Source organism: Gymnogyps californianus, chromosome 15, assembly GCF_018139145.2.
Source record: "Gymnogyps californianus isolate 813 chromosome 15, ASM1813914v2, whole genome shotgun sequence".
Lineage (NCBI taxonomy): Eukaryota > Metazoa > Chordata > Aves > Accipitriformes > Cathartidae > Gymnogyps > Gymnogyps californianus.
Window position 1 is genome coordinate 17,268,252 of NC_059485.1, and position 18,499 is coordinate 17,286,750.

The 18,499-nt window shown below is 43.2% G+C and overlaps 1 protein-coding gene across 1 annotated transcript in view; it reads right to left on the reverse strand.

Moving 5' to 3' along the window:
• Window positions 1-8,731: 8,731 nt before the first annotated feature.
• ADCY9 (adenylate cyclase 9) overlaps window positions 8,732-18,499 on the reverse strand; it is a 90,026-nt gene continuing 80,258 nt past the window's right edge. Inside the window, exons 9-10 of the mRNA XM_050906327.1 lie at window positions 16,952-16,993; window positions 8,732-10,901 (exon numbers count right to left, since the gene is read on the reverse strand). Coding sequence (XP_050762284.1) covers window positions 9,713-10,901; window positions 16,952-16,993 — 1,231 coding nt within the window. The 3' untranslated portion in view covers window positions 8,732-9,712. The remainder of the gene's footprint in view (window positions 10,902-16,951; window positions 16,994-18,499) is intronic.

An 18,499-nucleotide genomic window follows, 5' to 3' on the forward strand; every position in this document is an offset into this window, starting at 1 on the left:
GCGTTAAGGCTCCTCTTCTCAGACAGCCGCTCCTGGTCAGCCATTTCTTTTTCTGTGGACTCTAACTCCAGAATAACAATGCCTCACTCCATCTCCCAAGCGGATTAAGAGAATCTGAATAAGGCACTGGTATTCCAGAACAAACCATCAATGCTCTCTGCTAAAGAAAAGAAATAACTATTTAAAACTCATCCCCAATTTTGGCCAAAGCAAGCTCCCCGCGAGGAAAAGCTCTCTGCCGAGAGCTCCCGCCACAGCCAGCAGCGACGGCACGACGGCTGCAGAGGTGCTGCCGGCCGGGCTGCCGCACAGCCCCTTCCCAACACTTTAGAGCAGTATTAAAACGAGGAAAAATTAGGAAGGAGTCGTCTTCTCAACTTGCATTGGAAACACGAAGGTCGTTTACCGCCAACCGACACATCAAAGTGCAGCGGGTCTATGTGACAAATTCCTTTCGCATTTAAAATGCCTTCTCAATATGCACCTAATCAAAAATTAACTCGGTGGTTTCGTGATTTATCAAAGAAACATTGTAAAAAGCCAGATCCAAAACAAAGGGCTGAAAAAACTTCTGTTCCCAACTATTATTCTTCAAAACAATGTGCAAACGGCACGGGGTTGCGTTTGAAGTCGTGCTGGAGCAAAAATAAAAAAGCAAACCAATTTTAAGTTGACATAGTGTATTGTGAATTACTTTCTCAGCTTTTCTACATCTAAGATAGCGTGAAATGATCTGCCATACAGTAAAACAGTTTAATATACAATTGATTACAGAGCCGTAGTAACGAGTCAGAGATAATACGCGGTTTATCTATATACATATATAGCTTAATATTTCACAGATACAACTTTTTTCCATTTCGGTTTTGTCAACGAAGCACAGGCAGAATATTTACAGTGAAGCCGCTGCGAGGAAGCCCCGTCCCCAGCACAGCCCCCGGCAGAAGCTGCCAGCTTCCCCCAGCGGTGTGTGTAAACAGACCGGTTCTCTCTCTCTCTGCAAGAAGGGAGGGGAGAAGGTAGCGGGAACACGGGCTTCGCTGGTGTGGGAAGAGAAAGAAAACAGACACGTCATGAAGAAACAATTCCCAGCTAACCTGGAGACTTCAAAATGTTTTAATTTGCCTTTTTTTTCCCCCTTCTTTTCTTTCTTTTTAACTGGAAACTTCTCAATTAATGTTTCAATTCACAATTCAACAACGTTTCAATCACGTTCTCAATTAACGCTTTCTATACCATCTCCACGTGTGCTTATGCAAGGACAGGCAGTGCTGAAGCCTCGGGTAATACCGTCGAGGCAGCTTTTCAAGAAAGCAGGGGACGGTCGGGCGTCCGCCCCGGCTCCCGGGCCCGCAGCCCTGCCCAGCCGACAGCTACTCGGTAAAACCACAGCCAACCCCGCTTTGAGTTTCTCACTTCGAAAAGAATTTCTCGTGTAATGGGGTACCGCAGCTCTTGACGCCCAGCGATTGCTTAGGTAGAGTCGCGTGTAGGTGTAACACTGTATGAGCTGAGGTCGGACAGGCCCAAGCCCAAGCCCAAGCCCAAGCCCAAGCCGCTGCGCTGCCCGGCGTGGTCGGACAGCAGCCCCTCCATGCCCAGCGCACGTTTTTAATACCCGGCTGAAACGCGCTCACATGAAAACGTGAGATGAAACCGGCAGGCCAGGAGGGAAGACGTATTTCCAAAGGCATCCGACAGCTGTCGGGCTGACCGCGAGCCGGCTCAACCGAGCAAGTCTCCCCAAAACCTCCGCCATCTCGCCAGCTGAGCGGGGGCCAACTCGCCAGCCCACGGCTGCCGAAGCCCGCTGCTGCCCGGGCACCGACACGGCGGCTCCTCAGCTCCGGCTCTCTGCCGGGTCCGGCTCCAGGGGCACGTCCAGCTCCTTCCCGACTCACCCAGCTTTCCCGTCATCTACATCCCTGCCTTCTCCATCTCAGTGCCGCAGGACCGAAAGACCCTGGGAGTGGGAAAGGAGGAATCCGGCCCCTCCGCCAGCAAAGATGATGTTTTATGCTAAATTAAAAACACTGTTTCATGGAAAGAAGGAGCTTTTCCGAGCGATGCAATATATGAAGCCATCACACCAGCCCCGGGGGAGCGAGGGGACTTTCCTGAGAGCGCGAGGGGGGAGCCTGTCTACCTGTTCCTGGGTAATTCCGTGAGGGTGGCCAAGGTCCTTATCATCTTTGGATACGGCCGCCGCCTCCTCGCAAATAGGAGACACCCGCCATTGAGCAGAAAAAATTCCCAAATAATTCAGCGCAAACTCAAAACTGTGTTTTGTGTCTCAGCAGATGTTTGGAGTTGTTAAGGCTCTTGGCTTTAAAGAGTTTATTACTTTGGAAGTTTAAAGCTGTACTCGCAGTAGGGTATAACAGGTCTCTGTCTCAGCATCTCTCTCTCTCTCTCTCTCAACAGTGTCTCTGAAAACTAGAAGAAATTAAATTGGGGAGAGGGTTACTCTGGCCACTGCGGACTCCTGAACCACTACACGTGAAGAGAAACGTCTGACGGCGCCGGTGGGACCGTGCCGGTACCTGCACAGTGGCCAAATCCTGGTTCAGGCAGCGATGCAGAGCACTGCAATACTGCAAACGCCCTCCTCTGGACAATTTCTAGGGGCAACAGCAAGATGGAGTGATACAGCTAATATTAGAAATAAATCACAAACGAAGTTCTGGTCTCACTCGAATAAAGGCAAAGTTTCAAAGACGCCGAAGAGGCATTTTCCCGCTGGGCATACCCGCAGATGTGCCACACGCTGCGTTTTCCCTGCCCTCAGCTTAAAATTGATACAAACCATCTTTTGATTGCAAACTACTATTTAGCCAATGCATTAAGTTAGAAACAAGCGAAGACATGAGTGACTAAGGGAGAAAAGAAGGAAAAACTCAAGAAAGTCGCTTTGTTTTGACTCATCCGAAGGAGGATTTGAGAAGCGATGCTCAAATCGGGGACACGCGAGCGGCGGCGCTGGCAGCAGTGACCCGCTGGGACGCTCGGCTCTGACATCACCGCGCGTCGCCGCTGATCGCCGTATGACGAATTGGTTAGAGCAGCTCCGGTTAGAGCCAAAACTGAAAATTTTAGTAAGCGTTCCCAGCCATGACCTTCTGCAGTTCTTCAGATTCAGCCAACGCCGCAACTGCTGGAGATTAAAATACGTGTTGTTGCAGGGAGCCAGAAAACAGGGAGAGAACAGAACAAACCACGTAACGGCTAAGTCACGAGAAGCCAACACAGCAGCCTCGGGGCCTTTCCAGAAGCGTAAAACACGAACGACTACTTCCTCGACACCGATTCCCGACTTGGAGAGACGCGTGCGAAGCAGCTGCTAAAAAGGGTGTTAAACGTATTGCATCTGGAGCGGCGCGCGTGAGGAGGCCGGGCGCCTGCCTCCTGCTCCTTGCCAGCCTCGGGCTGGGTGGCTCGGTTAGGCGAGCAAACGTTTCGCAGCTACAATAAGGTACCGGGGGGGAAAAAGAAAAAAAAAAAAAAAAAAAAGAGCTTTAAATATCTTCTACCGATCTATTTTTTCCAAAATCATCTTCAAAAGCTAACGTTGACTCTCGAAGGTAAGTAGCAAACACGTCTGTACGCGTTGTACAGCCCAGCCGCTTATCTGGCCTGAAGACAGAAGTTTAGCTCGCCTGATAAAGACTTGAAAAAGGTTTTATACAGAAAACTTGCATTATTTTTTTTTCTACCAGAGCTTTACGGAGTGTCTATAAAGCACCTCAAAACTCTTCCCCGTGGCACCGCTTGAACCGAGCCGCTGTTAAGACAAAATATATTTCACCCCTGCTTATTTTCTACTTGAACCTCTTCAGAGCCTGATGTTCATTTTAAATAAATGCTAATAAGACAAAGACAATAAGCTCCTCATGTCCGATTTTCACTGACAAAACTCCTTCTCCTCACTCTGGACAGAGCTCAGAGGGTGGCATTAAAGCAGATTTAAAAAAAAAATAAGCCCATTTTAAGGCTTCCTGATGCTACCCTAGAAAACATGCCGCTGGGAAGCCAGGGCTCTGCTTCACACCCGAGAAACCTTCCCCTACAGCAGCCAGCAAAGACATCACACTGGGAAATTCAAGATCAGCCTTCGAAACAACCCGACGCCTCGTTTTGCATTCACCACCTCCTTTTCTCACCGATTTCAGACCTGGAAGCACACGTTATCGTACAGAGCATCTCCCGTGCCGCCTATGTTTGCGCAGCGAGCCAGAACCCCATCGTTACGCCGTATCCTACGCCGCTCGTGCTGCATTTCTGCAGACCGTGGTCTGCCACCTCTCCGGTTTCCATTTTTTCGTATATTTTAGCAGAAAATGGTCCACGATTTCACAGCTCTTGACTGAAAAATCTTCAGACCATCGGAGCACTCAAACTAAAACCTGGACAACTACAGCGTCTGCCAGAAGTAGTGTGTAATGGTTATAATTTCCAACTGTTTTACAGGACTTTGCAGAATCCTACCGCTACCGGCAGAGGATATTCTCAGCAACAAGGAACAGTAGTTCAGGTTTTTCCCCTTAAATGTTGCTCCCCTAGAAATCAAAACAAGGACTGCTACAGCCTGTATAGAGAACTCGAAAGGAAAAAAAACATTGGAATAAATTACTTCCCTGCCCAAACTGACGTTCCGCATACAGCTAAGCCCAGTCTCAGGATTATTCCGAGACCCCAGCTGGCTTTTCACAGCTGCCTGGGCATCGAGACGGAAGCACCGCGGCACTGGGGGATCCCTGCACCTCCACCTCGACTGTTTCTCTTTCCACATGAAAATCATTCTATATTTACAGTCAAACCACCCCTGTGACACTTCCAACAACTGGGAAAGTCACATCAATAAATAATTACTGCATTTTTAGCAGTTTGTCATATTTAACTAAAACAAGATTTAAAGGAATGCTGCTTCAGCGAATCCCAACACTGACAGCAAACACTGGATTTTCTTTCTTACCCTCTTCTGCTTTGGCACGCTTGCTAAAACTCAGGGAAATAAAACTTTTTTTCCACTTCTGGTGTGATGAAAAATGTATTTTTTCACAGAATTCTTAAATTTAACTACTGAGATGTGCCTGCTGCTCTTCTGTATCTTCTGTCAAGCAGCTTACCACCACCACAAGGAGAAAGCTGCAGCTTTGACCGGACAAATGGACCAAGATACCAACGCAAACATACTCTTTCCCTTTATATTAGGAAACGGAGAGGCAAACAGCAGCGAAAGCAGCATCTGAAGCCGTGACCTGGCAGTAGCAGAGTTCAAACGCTGCTGTGCAGTGCGGAAGACGCAGTTTAGCAGAGGTGAGGAGCAGGGAGGCAAGAACCACTCGCGCGTCCCATCCAGACCCAGCAAACACGACCACAGCAGGGAAGAAGGGAGAAAATGGACACGGTCTTTAAATTTGGCAAACCCCCCCCCCCAAGCTGCACAGTTCAATAGCTGCTCGCATTATATCCAACCTCAGGCGCTCTCAGCCTCTTGCGATGTTGCAAAATAAAGACATGAAATTAATAACTGCTCCCTTGCAACGTTTTTTTTTGTTGTCGTCGTATTCAGAATTAGAAAGTCTTAGAAACAGGTCAGAGTTAGCAATTTTAAAATGCTAGTACCCTAAAAGCTTGGCTCTTTAATCAAGAATAAGCTCTTCTTTAGCTAAAAGCTGGTATGGGTACAGCGTTTGGTTTATAGCTCCTTTCATTTTTGCTCCGGGTGCCTCCTTTCTTTGTTCTAGCCCTGAAGTAAGAGTATCCAAATACTCATTTTTTTGGTAAAGCCCTTGGGGAGTCTATCCTCTCCCCCCCTCATTTTGTCACGTCAAAACCCTCCTGCGCTTTGCATTAGGACACAGCAGGAGCCGCAGTCAGGCAGCGGCGCCGGCCCGCCCTGCTTGCAGCGCTCCCGTTACCTCCAGCAAAGGGGAACGGCCCCAAATCCTGGGAAATAACAGGCAAATCTGTTCTTCTCAATATCATAAATGCCCGAAGTAAATCAATGGGAATGCCATTTCCTTGTTTTTTGAGTGAGAAATCTGTCTCGCAGAAGTAGCTGGGAGAAAAACAAGCATTTTTGTGTGTTAGCAGCAGATTAAGACGACACTGCAGAAAATATTCAGCATGTTCATCATTACTCTACGCTCTAGAGCAGCTCCCGCAAGTGAACTGCGGCAGAAGGCAACACGGGGCTAGCAAATATTGAGCAATCTTCCCAAGCCCCCTCCTCTGGATAATTTTTAAATTATCACCATTAAAACACCCTCATAATAGGAAGCGCAGCAATGCGCTGACTGTTCTTGCAGAATACATTTCCAGGTACCTGGCCAACTCCTCAACTCTTACACCGTGTTCGAATTGTGCTGGCACTAACAGAACAAGCACAAAAGATATTGTAATGAACTGAACTTTGATCATGGCCTCCCACAAGCGCACACGTGTCACGGCTCCAGAGGGGAATGCAGAGCTGCACAATGCCATTAAAAACGCCTCCAGAGTAATTTTTGCGAGTATTGGCACATCTTTTCAAAGGCGTAAAGGGAAGGTGTAAAGGTTCAGCTCCCTCTGTTTTAACAACAGAAAACAGGTATCTCCTCGCTCCTTGTGCCTGGGAAAATCTCACTATCCAAACCGTACGTTGAGAGCGTAGCTTCTTAATTTCGTTACTACACTGCATTAAAGAGAAGATTTAAAACCTCCGAAAGAAGACCCACAGTCTCAGTTGTTGAACGCTTGCTGCGGTCCTGGTGGCAATAAGCAAACAGGGGTACCACTAGTTACTCAACTTTTTATGACTCTTTTCCCAGCTTCAGAGTTAAGGCAGAGAAACATCGCCGGCAGTTCCCAGAGCAGACAACAGCCCTTGACTTCAGAGTCCACTAATGCTTCTGTCCTCAGTCATTTTATTTGCTCAGTGCCAACAAAACAGAGGCCCTGGTATTTTTTTTGGTATTCTAATCTTACCAGAAAACCAACAATACTCCCGCCCCAGCACCATACCAGGACAGCATGGGAGCGTTATTTACTTTATAGGCTGGAGGATGAGGCTTTTGTATTCTGCAGCGCATTGCTTGAATAACGAGAAGGCAGGCGCTCTGGGTCCGGCGCCCAGAGTATCCAGCACCTTCTCCCTTCAGGTTGAATCACAGGGTGCAAACCTCTCACTGGATGCAGGGCTGTTGCCGGCGGAGGTTTAGTTACTGTGCAGCGTCTCGCGAGAGAGAAGCCGGCGCGTCTCGACTGAACTCTGCCATTGCAAACAGCTGCTCAATGAGAGAGAAATGCTGAGTAGAGTCGTCTATAAAATTGGGAGAAAGAGGCGAAAGGGAGAAAGGTTTGAACGACTTTGAGACGCTAATATAACACTAGAAGGCATGTAAACAATTCCGGACCACGTTAACTCCTCTACTGTAAGAAAAGGAATACTGACACACACTTAACTGAAACGAGAACCCTAAAAATGGTTTCAAGAATACATTCTTCGGATGCAAGAGGTATTTGCAGAATTATACTACCTGAAAGTTGGAAGTGCAACCCACTACGGGGAGGGGGGCAGAAGGGGGCTAGTTTTAATGTACAGAGAAGGGAGGCTGCTGTAAAACTGTGCACTGATAAAAACCTTATATTGTTGCTTGTCAGGAATAGCCCCCAAACAGGCTACAGCATCTGTGGCAGAAGGGTATGGGAATGAGTATCCCCTGGGGTTTTTTGTGTGCTGGCAGATTGAGCAAGTAAGATTAAATAGCTTTCCTACGAAACGCAATTTAGACGTGCATAAACAGCAGCTTTTGTGAGAACAGTGTGCAGAGTCTTGTTCAACTAACCGAGAGCCAGAAATCTCACAGATCTACATTTGACAAAGGCTTCAAGGGCTCCGTGCTGACCGTGGAGTGTAGACGGATCTCAAATAGCTGAATAGGAACCTCACAATGTATACATTTATTACTCAAACTCCAAAAATCACATAGGGAATAAAAAGAAGTGTCAACATATTCTGACTTTAGTTCAGATGGAAAGAAAGAATTAAAAACCACACCAATACGCAGACAGCACAGCACTGCATTTCACCATCTCTTCCCTGCCTAATGAACTTATTTCGGGCATAAAAATTCTTTCATTTTACTTGGTGTCGCAAGGAGTTAGCTGAACTGGAACAGCTGAATAATTAATATTATCCAAAGCGGGGCATCAAATGTAAGTGAAGGAGGTGATGGAAGCATGCAGAGGGCAAACTGGTATAGTCTACGGCCCCCATCCTGCAGTTCCCTCTGCGCAAGCAGGTTCCTGTGCTCCCGCAGGTCTTCGGTCCCAGGGACCTGCGCAGAGTCATCTGCAGGACTGGGAAGTTATTGTGCTTCTCAGCTCACTAGAAAGGACTCTTTTCCCTATTCCTGTTTTCAGTGGCACACAGGGAGCATGCTGTTGTATTCCCTGCTGCAAAAAGCACAGTGTAGGGGGGGGGGAAATCCTGAAAACGTTGTGCAGCACCATTGATTCAGTACAGAGGGAAGCTGGGATACTCAATTGCGTTTGGTGGCTTTGGAAGTTTCACCAGCTTTGAAACAAATATTGCCTAGGTAACATCCTCACAGTGGTTGGTAGTTCAAAGAGGCTGAAACACCATCTTATTACTCTTATTAAACCAATTAACAATTCATCTCTCCCGATCCCTTCCGCACACGCACACAAAAACCCCCAAACAAAATAAAAACAGGAATAAAATAAATAAATAAATAAAGGCAGTCCCCAAACATTTATTTCGCTTTTCTCTCTCTCTCAAATCAGACCAGCTTAGAGATACCAACTTCACCTACCTTCGCAAATTCAGCTAGCGTACGGAGTAACATGAAACTGCTTTAGACTCGTAAGACCTGAATTGTAACACTCTCATGGTCACTCGTCTGCTTCTGGAAACCTGTCCTGAGAGCTGGTGATGTCCGAACCCTTAGTCCATTCCCACATATCAGTAACTCATTGGCTATATGGAAAAGAAGTGTATCCAAAGCACACAATGGCACATTAAGGTTGAAGAAAGCATTGGTAAAGGAGAGTAAAACTACAGCAGTTGTTCAGCCTACTCTAACTAAATGTTGAGCCACTGCAGAACTCCTCCTCCAACCCAACACAAAGTCAAATTGTGTCACCCCCTCGCCAAGACATTCTTTTGTGGTACGTTACTGGCACTTTACGTCAGTCTCATATGGTAGATACATGCACATTTGTCTGTGTGTTTACATACAAAAGGTCTGATAACAGTAAAACATTGTTCAGAGAGATATAAAAAACCCAAGGAGCTGCATTAGCCAAAAAAAGTGTTTTGTGAGAAACAACAATAAAAATGATATAACCACAGCTTTTCTTTTCTTTAAAATTAGATAAATACCCAAAGCTATGATTTCACTTGGGGCCTCTGTACCTTGACAGGGAGTCCAATGGAGTATATCTGAAGGCACTTAATATCCTCTACTCAGCTGTAAGATGGTTGCACAGGGAGCTGGGGAGCTTGGGATGTGATTTGGGGCATGGAGGAGAGAGATGGATGAAAACAAGCCCTGAAGAGCTGTGATCCACACAGCACCAGGCGCTGAAATGAAAACAAACGTACAACCCAGGTGTTGAGAAGGTCTCTCTTGAAAAAGAAAACTGCCAATTGCAAATGTCTTTGTGTTTCTATTGACAGAGCACTTCATGCAACTCTGATAGTGCATCATACACTCTTAGAGATATTTAACTTTGTCAGTTCATTGACCTCCTCAGTTCCCGCTTCCTCACAGTCAGTCTTCTCCGCGGCTTTGCCAAACCTGCACCTCTCCTCTGCTTTCACCGCATCTTTCTGGAGCTTCTTGGCAGAAGGAAGGATGTCCTTGGCTTCTGAGTTATCTGTGCCATGGGCTATCTTATCAGAATTCTGTACAGAAGGCACCAGGTTGGCAATCTCATCCGTCGGAGATCGCCCAATGCTGCCATCCACTTGAACCCGAATGTCTGGAGATATAGACAACTGGTGATGTGGCACGATCCCATTGTCCATGCATTTTGGGTAAAGGTAGGTCTTCATCTGACCTTTCCCCTTCACATTGACTGTCCCCCTATAGTCAAAGTCATACCCCATCTTGTTTAGGATGCGGTAGCTCTCCTCACTCACCTGTATACGACACTCGACGCCAGTGGTGTCCATTCTGCTAGCAATGTTCACAGTGTCACCCCAAATGTCATACAACAACTTGGTGGTGCCAATGACCCCAGCAGTGAGGGGGCCGTGGTTAAAGCCAATCCTAAGTTTAAAATTAAACCACAGCATGTTGTTGTTGAAGTCATCCACCACTCGCATCATTTCTTTGGCAAATTCAAAAAGGGTCTGCAAATGTCCATGGGGATGGTTGTTGTCCTGACACTGCGAGGTGTTCAGTCCCGAAGCGGCCATGTAGGTTGCCCCAATGGTTTTGATTTTCTCAATGCTGCTGTAATGTGGTTTGCTCAGCAGCTCATCAAAATCCCCAATCAATTCATTCAGGACTCTGTAGCACTCTTTGCCTCCTTCGTAGTTCTCTTCATAAAACTCGCTGAAGTTCACAATACTTGCAAAGATTACTCCGCCGCTGTCGTGGTTTTTGGAATAGCTCTGGGAAACCTTCAACTGTTCAGCCACGTGGTACGGAATAATATTCCTCAGCAACCAGTCAGCTTGATCTCTCATGCTCTGAATTTTGGTGCGATGAAGATCAGCCTCCACATCTCCATGGTAGTGGAGACGGTAACTGACCTCAAACTCTCGATTCAGAAACCAGACGAGGAGGAGCAGAAGGAAGGAAACCAAAATCACTTCCTGACCGATCAGGTCTGCTGGCCTCTTTGTGTCATTTGGCACCGAACTGTTGCACGGACTCTTTCTGGAGCTGGAAGCAGAAGAAAGGGAAGAACACAAAAGGTGCATTTAAAAACACAGAGTTGGGGCACTGCCATTTCTGCTCTGTAGTTAGAAATCCTTTGCTAGAAAAAGAAGTGTAGGAAGTGTATGTTACATACTGAATTATAAAATACGCTTTGATAACTTTATCTGCTGTTAAGCATGCTAAAGAATTAATTTCATTCTTAAACTCACCGAGTACTTCTTTAAAGGGATATCATCAGATTCAGCAACACAGAAATTGCCCTGCCTTTACAGCAGTCCTATTTTAAGGACTTTACCAAGGAAACAGTTATTATTATATCTAAATAGATAACTAAAAGCACTACATGTAAATATGTATATAAAAATGCTTAATAATGCCTGTGTGTTTAGATACATGTGTGCACAGGTATGTCTGTATGGGGGTGTGTGCGTGCGTAAGTTTTGTGGAATTTATCTTTTTTTGTATTACCTCCAATATTCAGAAACGTCTGCTTTATATTCCTAGTGCCTTTCCCTTGTCTTCTCATCAAAGACCAGTAACATTAAAGGCAGACTGCAAAGGTTAACACACGAAGGTTTTGGAAGAAGATAACCCTGTACAAGACAACTCATGGAGAACTGCATGAAAGTGGAGAATATGGAGCTCTGGGTTGACATCTTTTGTACGTTATAACCACTGAAGCTTTTTACAGTGGAGACAGAAAGTTTCTCAAAGTGCCAAGATTAAAAAAAAAAAATAAAATTCATGTCTCACATAGATTCAGAGTAGTATTTCAAATCCTTTCGACAATTTGTCGACTGCCTGTGCAGATTATGAAGCACTGATGGAGCATGCTTCCAGTGCCAAACCGCCTTTAACAAGGAGACATCTGCAGTCTACAATCTCAACTTTCTGGAGAGATGCAAAGACACAAATTTAATCTGAGAAGACACCACCTATGCAATCCTAGAAACTAAGTCTAAACCCAGACAGATTGGCATGCAGTGATTTCTGGCGTCACTTAACTGCAATTTTTTCTATAAAATTATGCCAAAGCTTAAGATTTGATATGAGCAGACACATGCTGAAGTTTTTCAAGTCAAGAGATGGTCTGATAAGGGAAAGCATCACATCAACCTTTCTCCTTGAAAAACAGAAAGGCAATCCGTATCTCAGTGTCTGTCTGTATTTCTCTTATGAAGGTACGTTAGCAAGAGAGATTAAAACTCAAAGCACAACTGTAGCAACAGCCCAAGAAGATAAGACTAAATTTGTTTCTGTAACATGTGAAAACATTTCTAAGTTCGATTTGTTTCTTTATGTCCATGGAGGACATGCTTCCACTTCTGAAATCAAAGCAGACATTTTAGCAATTGAGCTATATTACGGACCCGGTTTCTTTTTCTGAATGTTCATCCTCAAATATTTGATTGACAGAAAAGCGTGATGAAGCAAAAACATAGCACAGTTGTGAAACAGATAAATGCGCGCAATCTCTGAAAACATTTGTCTGTGCTATGGCCTTTGTTTGTATCTATTAGCTTTTATCATAATAAGCCTACAGGAGAAAAAGTTTTCCGTAAGTAAAATATTTACAATAGAGAGCTTACAGGTTGAATTTCAGATTAAAGATAAGACTGCATATTATGTTGGAAATTACTCCTTTTGTTTTCAACCATAAATATACTTCTCCCAGGCGAAGTGAAGGTATGTTCATTTTATTGGTTTGATATTAAAAAAAACACGAGGGAAGAATGAAAGCAGGAGATTACTCCCAACTCACGGAACAGGTCCCTACAATCAAGTTCCTGTAATTGCTGGTGCATTGCTGTACTAAGACTCCTTCCTTTCTCCCTTACAACTACTTTTCTCAACAGAACGTCTGTTATGAACCTATTCATTTTCTCCCTAGAAAGACAAGTCAGAGACTAAGACAAAGGCTAAGACATTAATGACTAGAATGGTAACAACTCCTGAACTAGAATCCTTGCTACCTGTTTTGCAGGTGGCAAAATATCCTCCCAGTTTGATGGGCCTATAAAAAAAAAATGAGGGGAGGATAAGTAAGAGAAAAGATCTTCGAAAATAAATAAGGCTGGAGAAGGTGAGGAATGAATCTTGGTTAAGGAGCACGATCCAGGTTCTCTTCAGAACAGTTCATTATTTTCTGTATCTTGTGGGAAGAGATCTGCTAGAGGATCTGAGCAATGACATGTTACTCCTTTGAGAGTACAAGTTTGATCCAGATAATCTGCTCTAACATCAAACATCCCTGCCACGGGGATTTATTTAAGTCATTAAAGGCTTTTTATTTACAATTTATTGTACAAAGTACTCCTCAAAGTACTCTAATTCCTCTTAAATGAATAAGGCAAGCACCACAAATTTTACGTTACAAAAAGTGGCTTGTGTTGAACGCAAGATCTGCCTTTTAAGAAGAAACTGCTGCCTCCCATTCACCACTCCTGAAGTACTGGCATCTGCGAGCTCTCAATCATCTCCTCAAGCGCTGGCCTGACCTTGTTTCCCACGTGGGCGTACAACCTTAGAGATCTGCATGTGAAATGAGTGACTCACTTGTAAGCTGACCCGATTTCATTAATAAGGTAATGGGTTAGTATCTCAAAAAAAAAAAAAAAAAAAAAGGTGCAGTATCTTTTCCAGAGCAGGCATTTTTGATCACGACGCGACTGCTACAAGCATTAGTACAAAAAGCCACGATGCCAGCCTGAAGGAGGGAGCAATTTCATCTTACTCATTTGGAAACCAAATTTCTGGATGTTGCAGCAACCAGGTTACAGGACCTACAAGACTATAAATCATCTTACACAGTCAGTTAGCAAAGATGACCTGAAGCCACCCTTTAGAATTAAAAGAAGAAAAAAAACCCCACACACTTATAACAGAAAGGATCACACACACTCAAACCTTTTTAAAGTCTACTTTTTATGAGGTGCTGCAGCAGAAAACTAATTTTAAAAGTCGTTCAAATCGAAATCTTAAGCCGACAATCTTCCTTCAACTCAAACTGGTGAAGTGCTTCCTGGCACAGATGCCTAACTATTAACTTGGCATCTTCATCCAGGCTGTGTGTTGAATATGGAACAAGTGAGAGCTCCGGAGATAGAATCTCCTTTGGCTTGATCACAAATCATAAAGATAATGGCTTTCCACTTATAAAGATTTTTGGAAAGCCATTTTGCTTCTGAGCCAGTAACCTATGTTTGGATTTGGCTATCTTGCTATATTTAAAGAGGATGCATGCCTGCTAAATCTAAAAAAGAACGCAATGGTGGAACAGTGCGGAAAAGGGAACTCAAACTGCTGCTTTCGATGAAGAACATATAGTGGATGCATATAAACACCCCCCCCCCCCCCCCATCAAGCCATTTTAGCCTTCCACCTCAAGTGGCCTATCACTGTTCCTCCTCAAGCAGTCACAAACTGGAAAGTGATACACCCTACCTGCTCCGAGATAAGAAATGAATGAAAATGAGAAATATTTCCCATTTAAAAGACCAAGTTTATGGTCGTATCTCTTCTGGGCTGAAGAACTGGTCTGTCTGGAAAACAAGGCAAATTCTGTATTTTGATTTATTGAGCATAGCGTGGACAGTCCAGAGATGAACTTTGTGCTAAGACTTCATTACCATTACTAGTATCACTCTTCCCATGCAACATGAATAATTATCTCAACTCTTGATCAAGAAAAGGGAATAACCTCATTAAAGGCATGCAAAACAAATAAGTTTGTTTGGCCTTCTTAGAACACACGAAAAGCTTTTGTGCTGACTGGAGTGAGCAAGGAACCTTTTTCATTTATTTCAGTGAGAAAGGAACAGCAAAAAAGTTTGTTAGGATAAGGGAGTTTCAACTTTTTATTAATTAGTCCATCGCCAGGAAAAAGGGGAAATTCTGTTTGCACAGAACTCTAGAAATGTGGTATACAACAATGTACATTAAAAGAGCCCTGAAAATAGAAGCCAAATTCTGTTGCAAATGAATGGCAGAAACAGAATAGGATTAACTCCTAGTTCTCTCTCTTAACTTCTAACACTTAGAAGAATTGCGTTAATTGACAAGGTTGGGCAGCTTCAGATCAGCGGGGCCCGGACTGTTAACAAAGATCACGCGGGACTGATACAATCCCTGCACTGAAACACAGACAGTGACCGACTAACCTGACAAACTGCTGCCGACACGGCAGCGCTATGTAGTATTAACTCATGCACAACGTTCATGCATTTTTTCCCCAACTGAAGGAGTGACAGACAAAATACAAATCTAGTACATCTCATAATAAAAAGTTAAAAACGAAGTTTAGAAATGTTTAATGAGCAAGATATTTTGGCCACTGCCTTATTTGGCATTTACATCGCAAGCTAGGATTTGCAAAGCAGGCAGAGCGTGCTCTCCATGCCTGTTTGCAATAGCATCTTCTGCATGGTTTGGTTTCTTACTCACTCTTACCTTCGCTTGTCACGAGTTAAAAGTTATATGATATATTTACGGAAGAAAAATATTTGCATTCAAACAATGCTTGACAGCTAATTTTTTGACATTTCTAATAAATGATGATGTTGAAACAGTCACTGAACGGAAGACTGGGTTGTCAATTATTTAAGGCAGAATGAATTATTTATTAGTGATTAGCAGCTGGTCAGGAGCCTGCTAAGCTGTTGTCAGCGCTGGGCAAGATGTCTGTAATTCTGAGCAGCACAAAAGGTTCGGCGATTTCACAAACTAATAATAAACTACTAAGGATCCAAACTCAGGCTAATCCTAAGACATTACTTCCAGTGATCACCATGCTTTAGTATTTTGTACATTGCCTTTTCAGCAAATTCCCTTCAGTGTTTTAGTTAACAAAAAAATCAAGCCGACGCTGTTCTTTCGGCTTTAACTTTCCATTCTGGATTTAGTGAACTGGAATTCTGTTATGAAAATGAAGCTTCCTTTCACGAATCGAAGCCATACAAAAAGGAAAGCCCATGTAAAACCAAAACCAAAAAAACCCAACACTGCAGTAAGTGCTAACTTCTTGGTGAATAAATATCTAACATGAAAGCACAGTTACCATCTCTCTGTACTTAAAAGCCACAAGTTTTCTAAACTACCATAGCATTCATGTATATGACATTTTTTAAAAAGTAATTTTGTTTTGATACATACTCCCTGTAAAAGCAACATGCTCCTGAATACACATTTGTTTAGATGAATTACTGAGTCACATATTCACAGGGTCATTAGTTCAATCAAGTACAACATCGCCCCAGTATTGCCCCCAAATTTGTAATTAGCAGACACATACTTTTCTAATACCAAAGACTAATAAAAACATTTTAAAAATGGTATTGCAAAACTTGCAATAAAACCATGAGAAATTCAACACTGAAATAATCAGAGTGAATCTTTAATATGTTTATTTATAAGGGGCTATTACTAACCCAGGAAAAGATTTTTGTTTGTTTGTTTAAAAGTCCGGGGGCTAAAATTTCATTTGCTCTCAATGCTACGACTTGCTATTCTGCCTGAGTGAGCTCAGGGTGGCAGACAGCGCCCAGACTGTCATCGCCAGCAGGTCTCCATCCCGGTGAAGGCAGCTGCCTTCCCAGCCAGCTTTTTCAGCTGAAGCTCCTCTTCCACAGCGAATTCTCACCTGGCAGCTGTGGATAGCATCCAACTCAGAACACTTCTGAATGGTGCAAATCAACCAAGGAAATCAAATAAATAGCTCATGATGTACAGATAATGCTTTAAAAGCTGCTACTACTAGAAAAACAGATGCTATTTTATATAGTTCCTCCATGGTTCTATTTCCTAGAAATCAAATTTAAAAAGAAAATAGCATTACATAACTCAGTGACTGCAGCATCAGCTCTCTGATGATTTTTGATCATATCCAAGTCCTCTGTAAAGTAAATTACGTACACTAGGAGATTAAACACAACTTGCTGAACCAATTTGTTGAATTCCCAAGTGTATTACTGTGGATGCAAAGTTTTGCTACACATAATTGACTGACAATGTTTCTATCCCTAAACATAAACATGCTAAGTTTATATAAAGCTTACCTAAAGTTCTGTGCCAAATCTAGATGAAAAGTTTCCACGGAGCTGAAATAAAAAAGCATTGATTTCAGAAGGAAAGTTAAAGTAATAAACAAAGCATCCCGCCAGAATTTCAGTTAGCATTTTAAACTTTCTTATTATGTAGACCGTAGCACCAATAATTGCATTGCACGCTTGATCAGCTTCAGACAAACTTTGTTTGAACATGACTTATCTGCACTTTTTGCTTGGAAGAAGCAACCAGTCAGACAGAGACGCAAACATCTCTAAAGAGTAACTGATGATAACGCAGTCAAGATGATGCCTGGAACGAGTAATTGTTAAACAACCCCATCTTACCTTGGAAACATGGAAAAGCAATTTCAGAACTCTAAAACCCAGTTACGCCTTCATCTTATCTGACCACATAATACAAAGATTAAAAAAAAAAACCAAAAAACCAAACACCCCCCCAACTCCCTCCAAAACAAAAAAACTCCAAATAAATATAGAGCCTATTTTTGAAAATGCCATTACAGAAAATAAGTAGTTCGAGCAATTTTTATGTTTACTTGCATTACAATTTCTCTACTGCAATCAAGTATTACCACTCTCAGGATTAGTTACTTTTGGAAAAAGTAGTAAAGAAATCTGCCAAATGGATTTGCCTGTGATGCATACAAAGCTGCAATTACCACTGTGACAAAAAAATATTATCCAGACTAATTAGGAGAGGAACAAAAAAGTTATTATTAACAAACAAAAGTTGTGGGTCTCACTAATTCAACCTGTATTATTTTTGTTCACGATCAATTCTATAAATCACTTTTTCAGATCTGCAGTTGAACAGCTCTGTCTATTACTTTAAATATTTCTTTTCAAAAGATGACGTAACAACATATTCCGTGATTTCTGTACTTTGCCCATTAACGGTCACTGCTATTCAAACCACAGGCAACAATATGCTATCATTAGCAAAATTTCTTAAGATAATGTTTCTTTAACATTCATACCACCCCTTCAGTAGTCAGCACAAGCTGATGCTATGAACTGATACAATAGCAAGGTCTCCACCTCTCTGCTTGGGAACAGCCTTTCCCGGTTGTTGAAATAAAGTTGAAATGCAGGGAAAATCCCAAGTTTTGTGTCTTTCTCTCTGCACAAAGTCTTAATACAGAGCTTATGCACAAGCTGATGTAGTAATCACATGTAAGTTGTTCTAAAATTTTGTCTTTGAATAAGGAATTAGGAGTTACAATTATGGCACCAAACCTCCCGATTTTCTTCTGCGACAAAATGCCTTTCACATGGATGCACAGAGCTCTGTTCAAACAATCGCTGAGGGAATGTCAACCACTATGATACCTTTTTCATGCTTTGGCTTGACTGCCTGCCTTTGTATGAAGACTTTTGGTACTACGAATATATTACCCTATTGTAAAATGCTCTGCTGTGAACCAGCACCTAGTTATGCCACGCTAGCTCCATGCAGACATGCTAGCACGCGTGTAGCTTAACGAGTTGCAAGAACCCCTGCTTGGGGGGAATTACGGCAGAGTAGCCAGGGAGTCG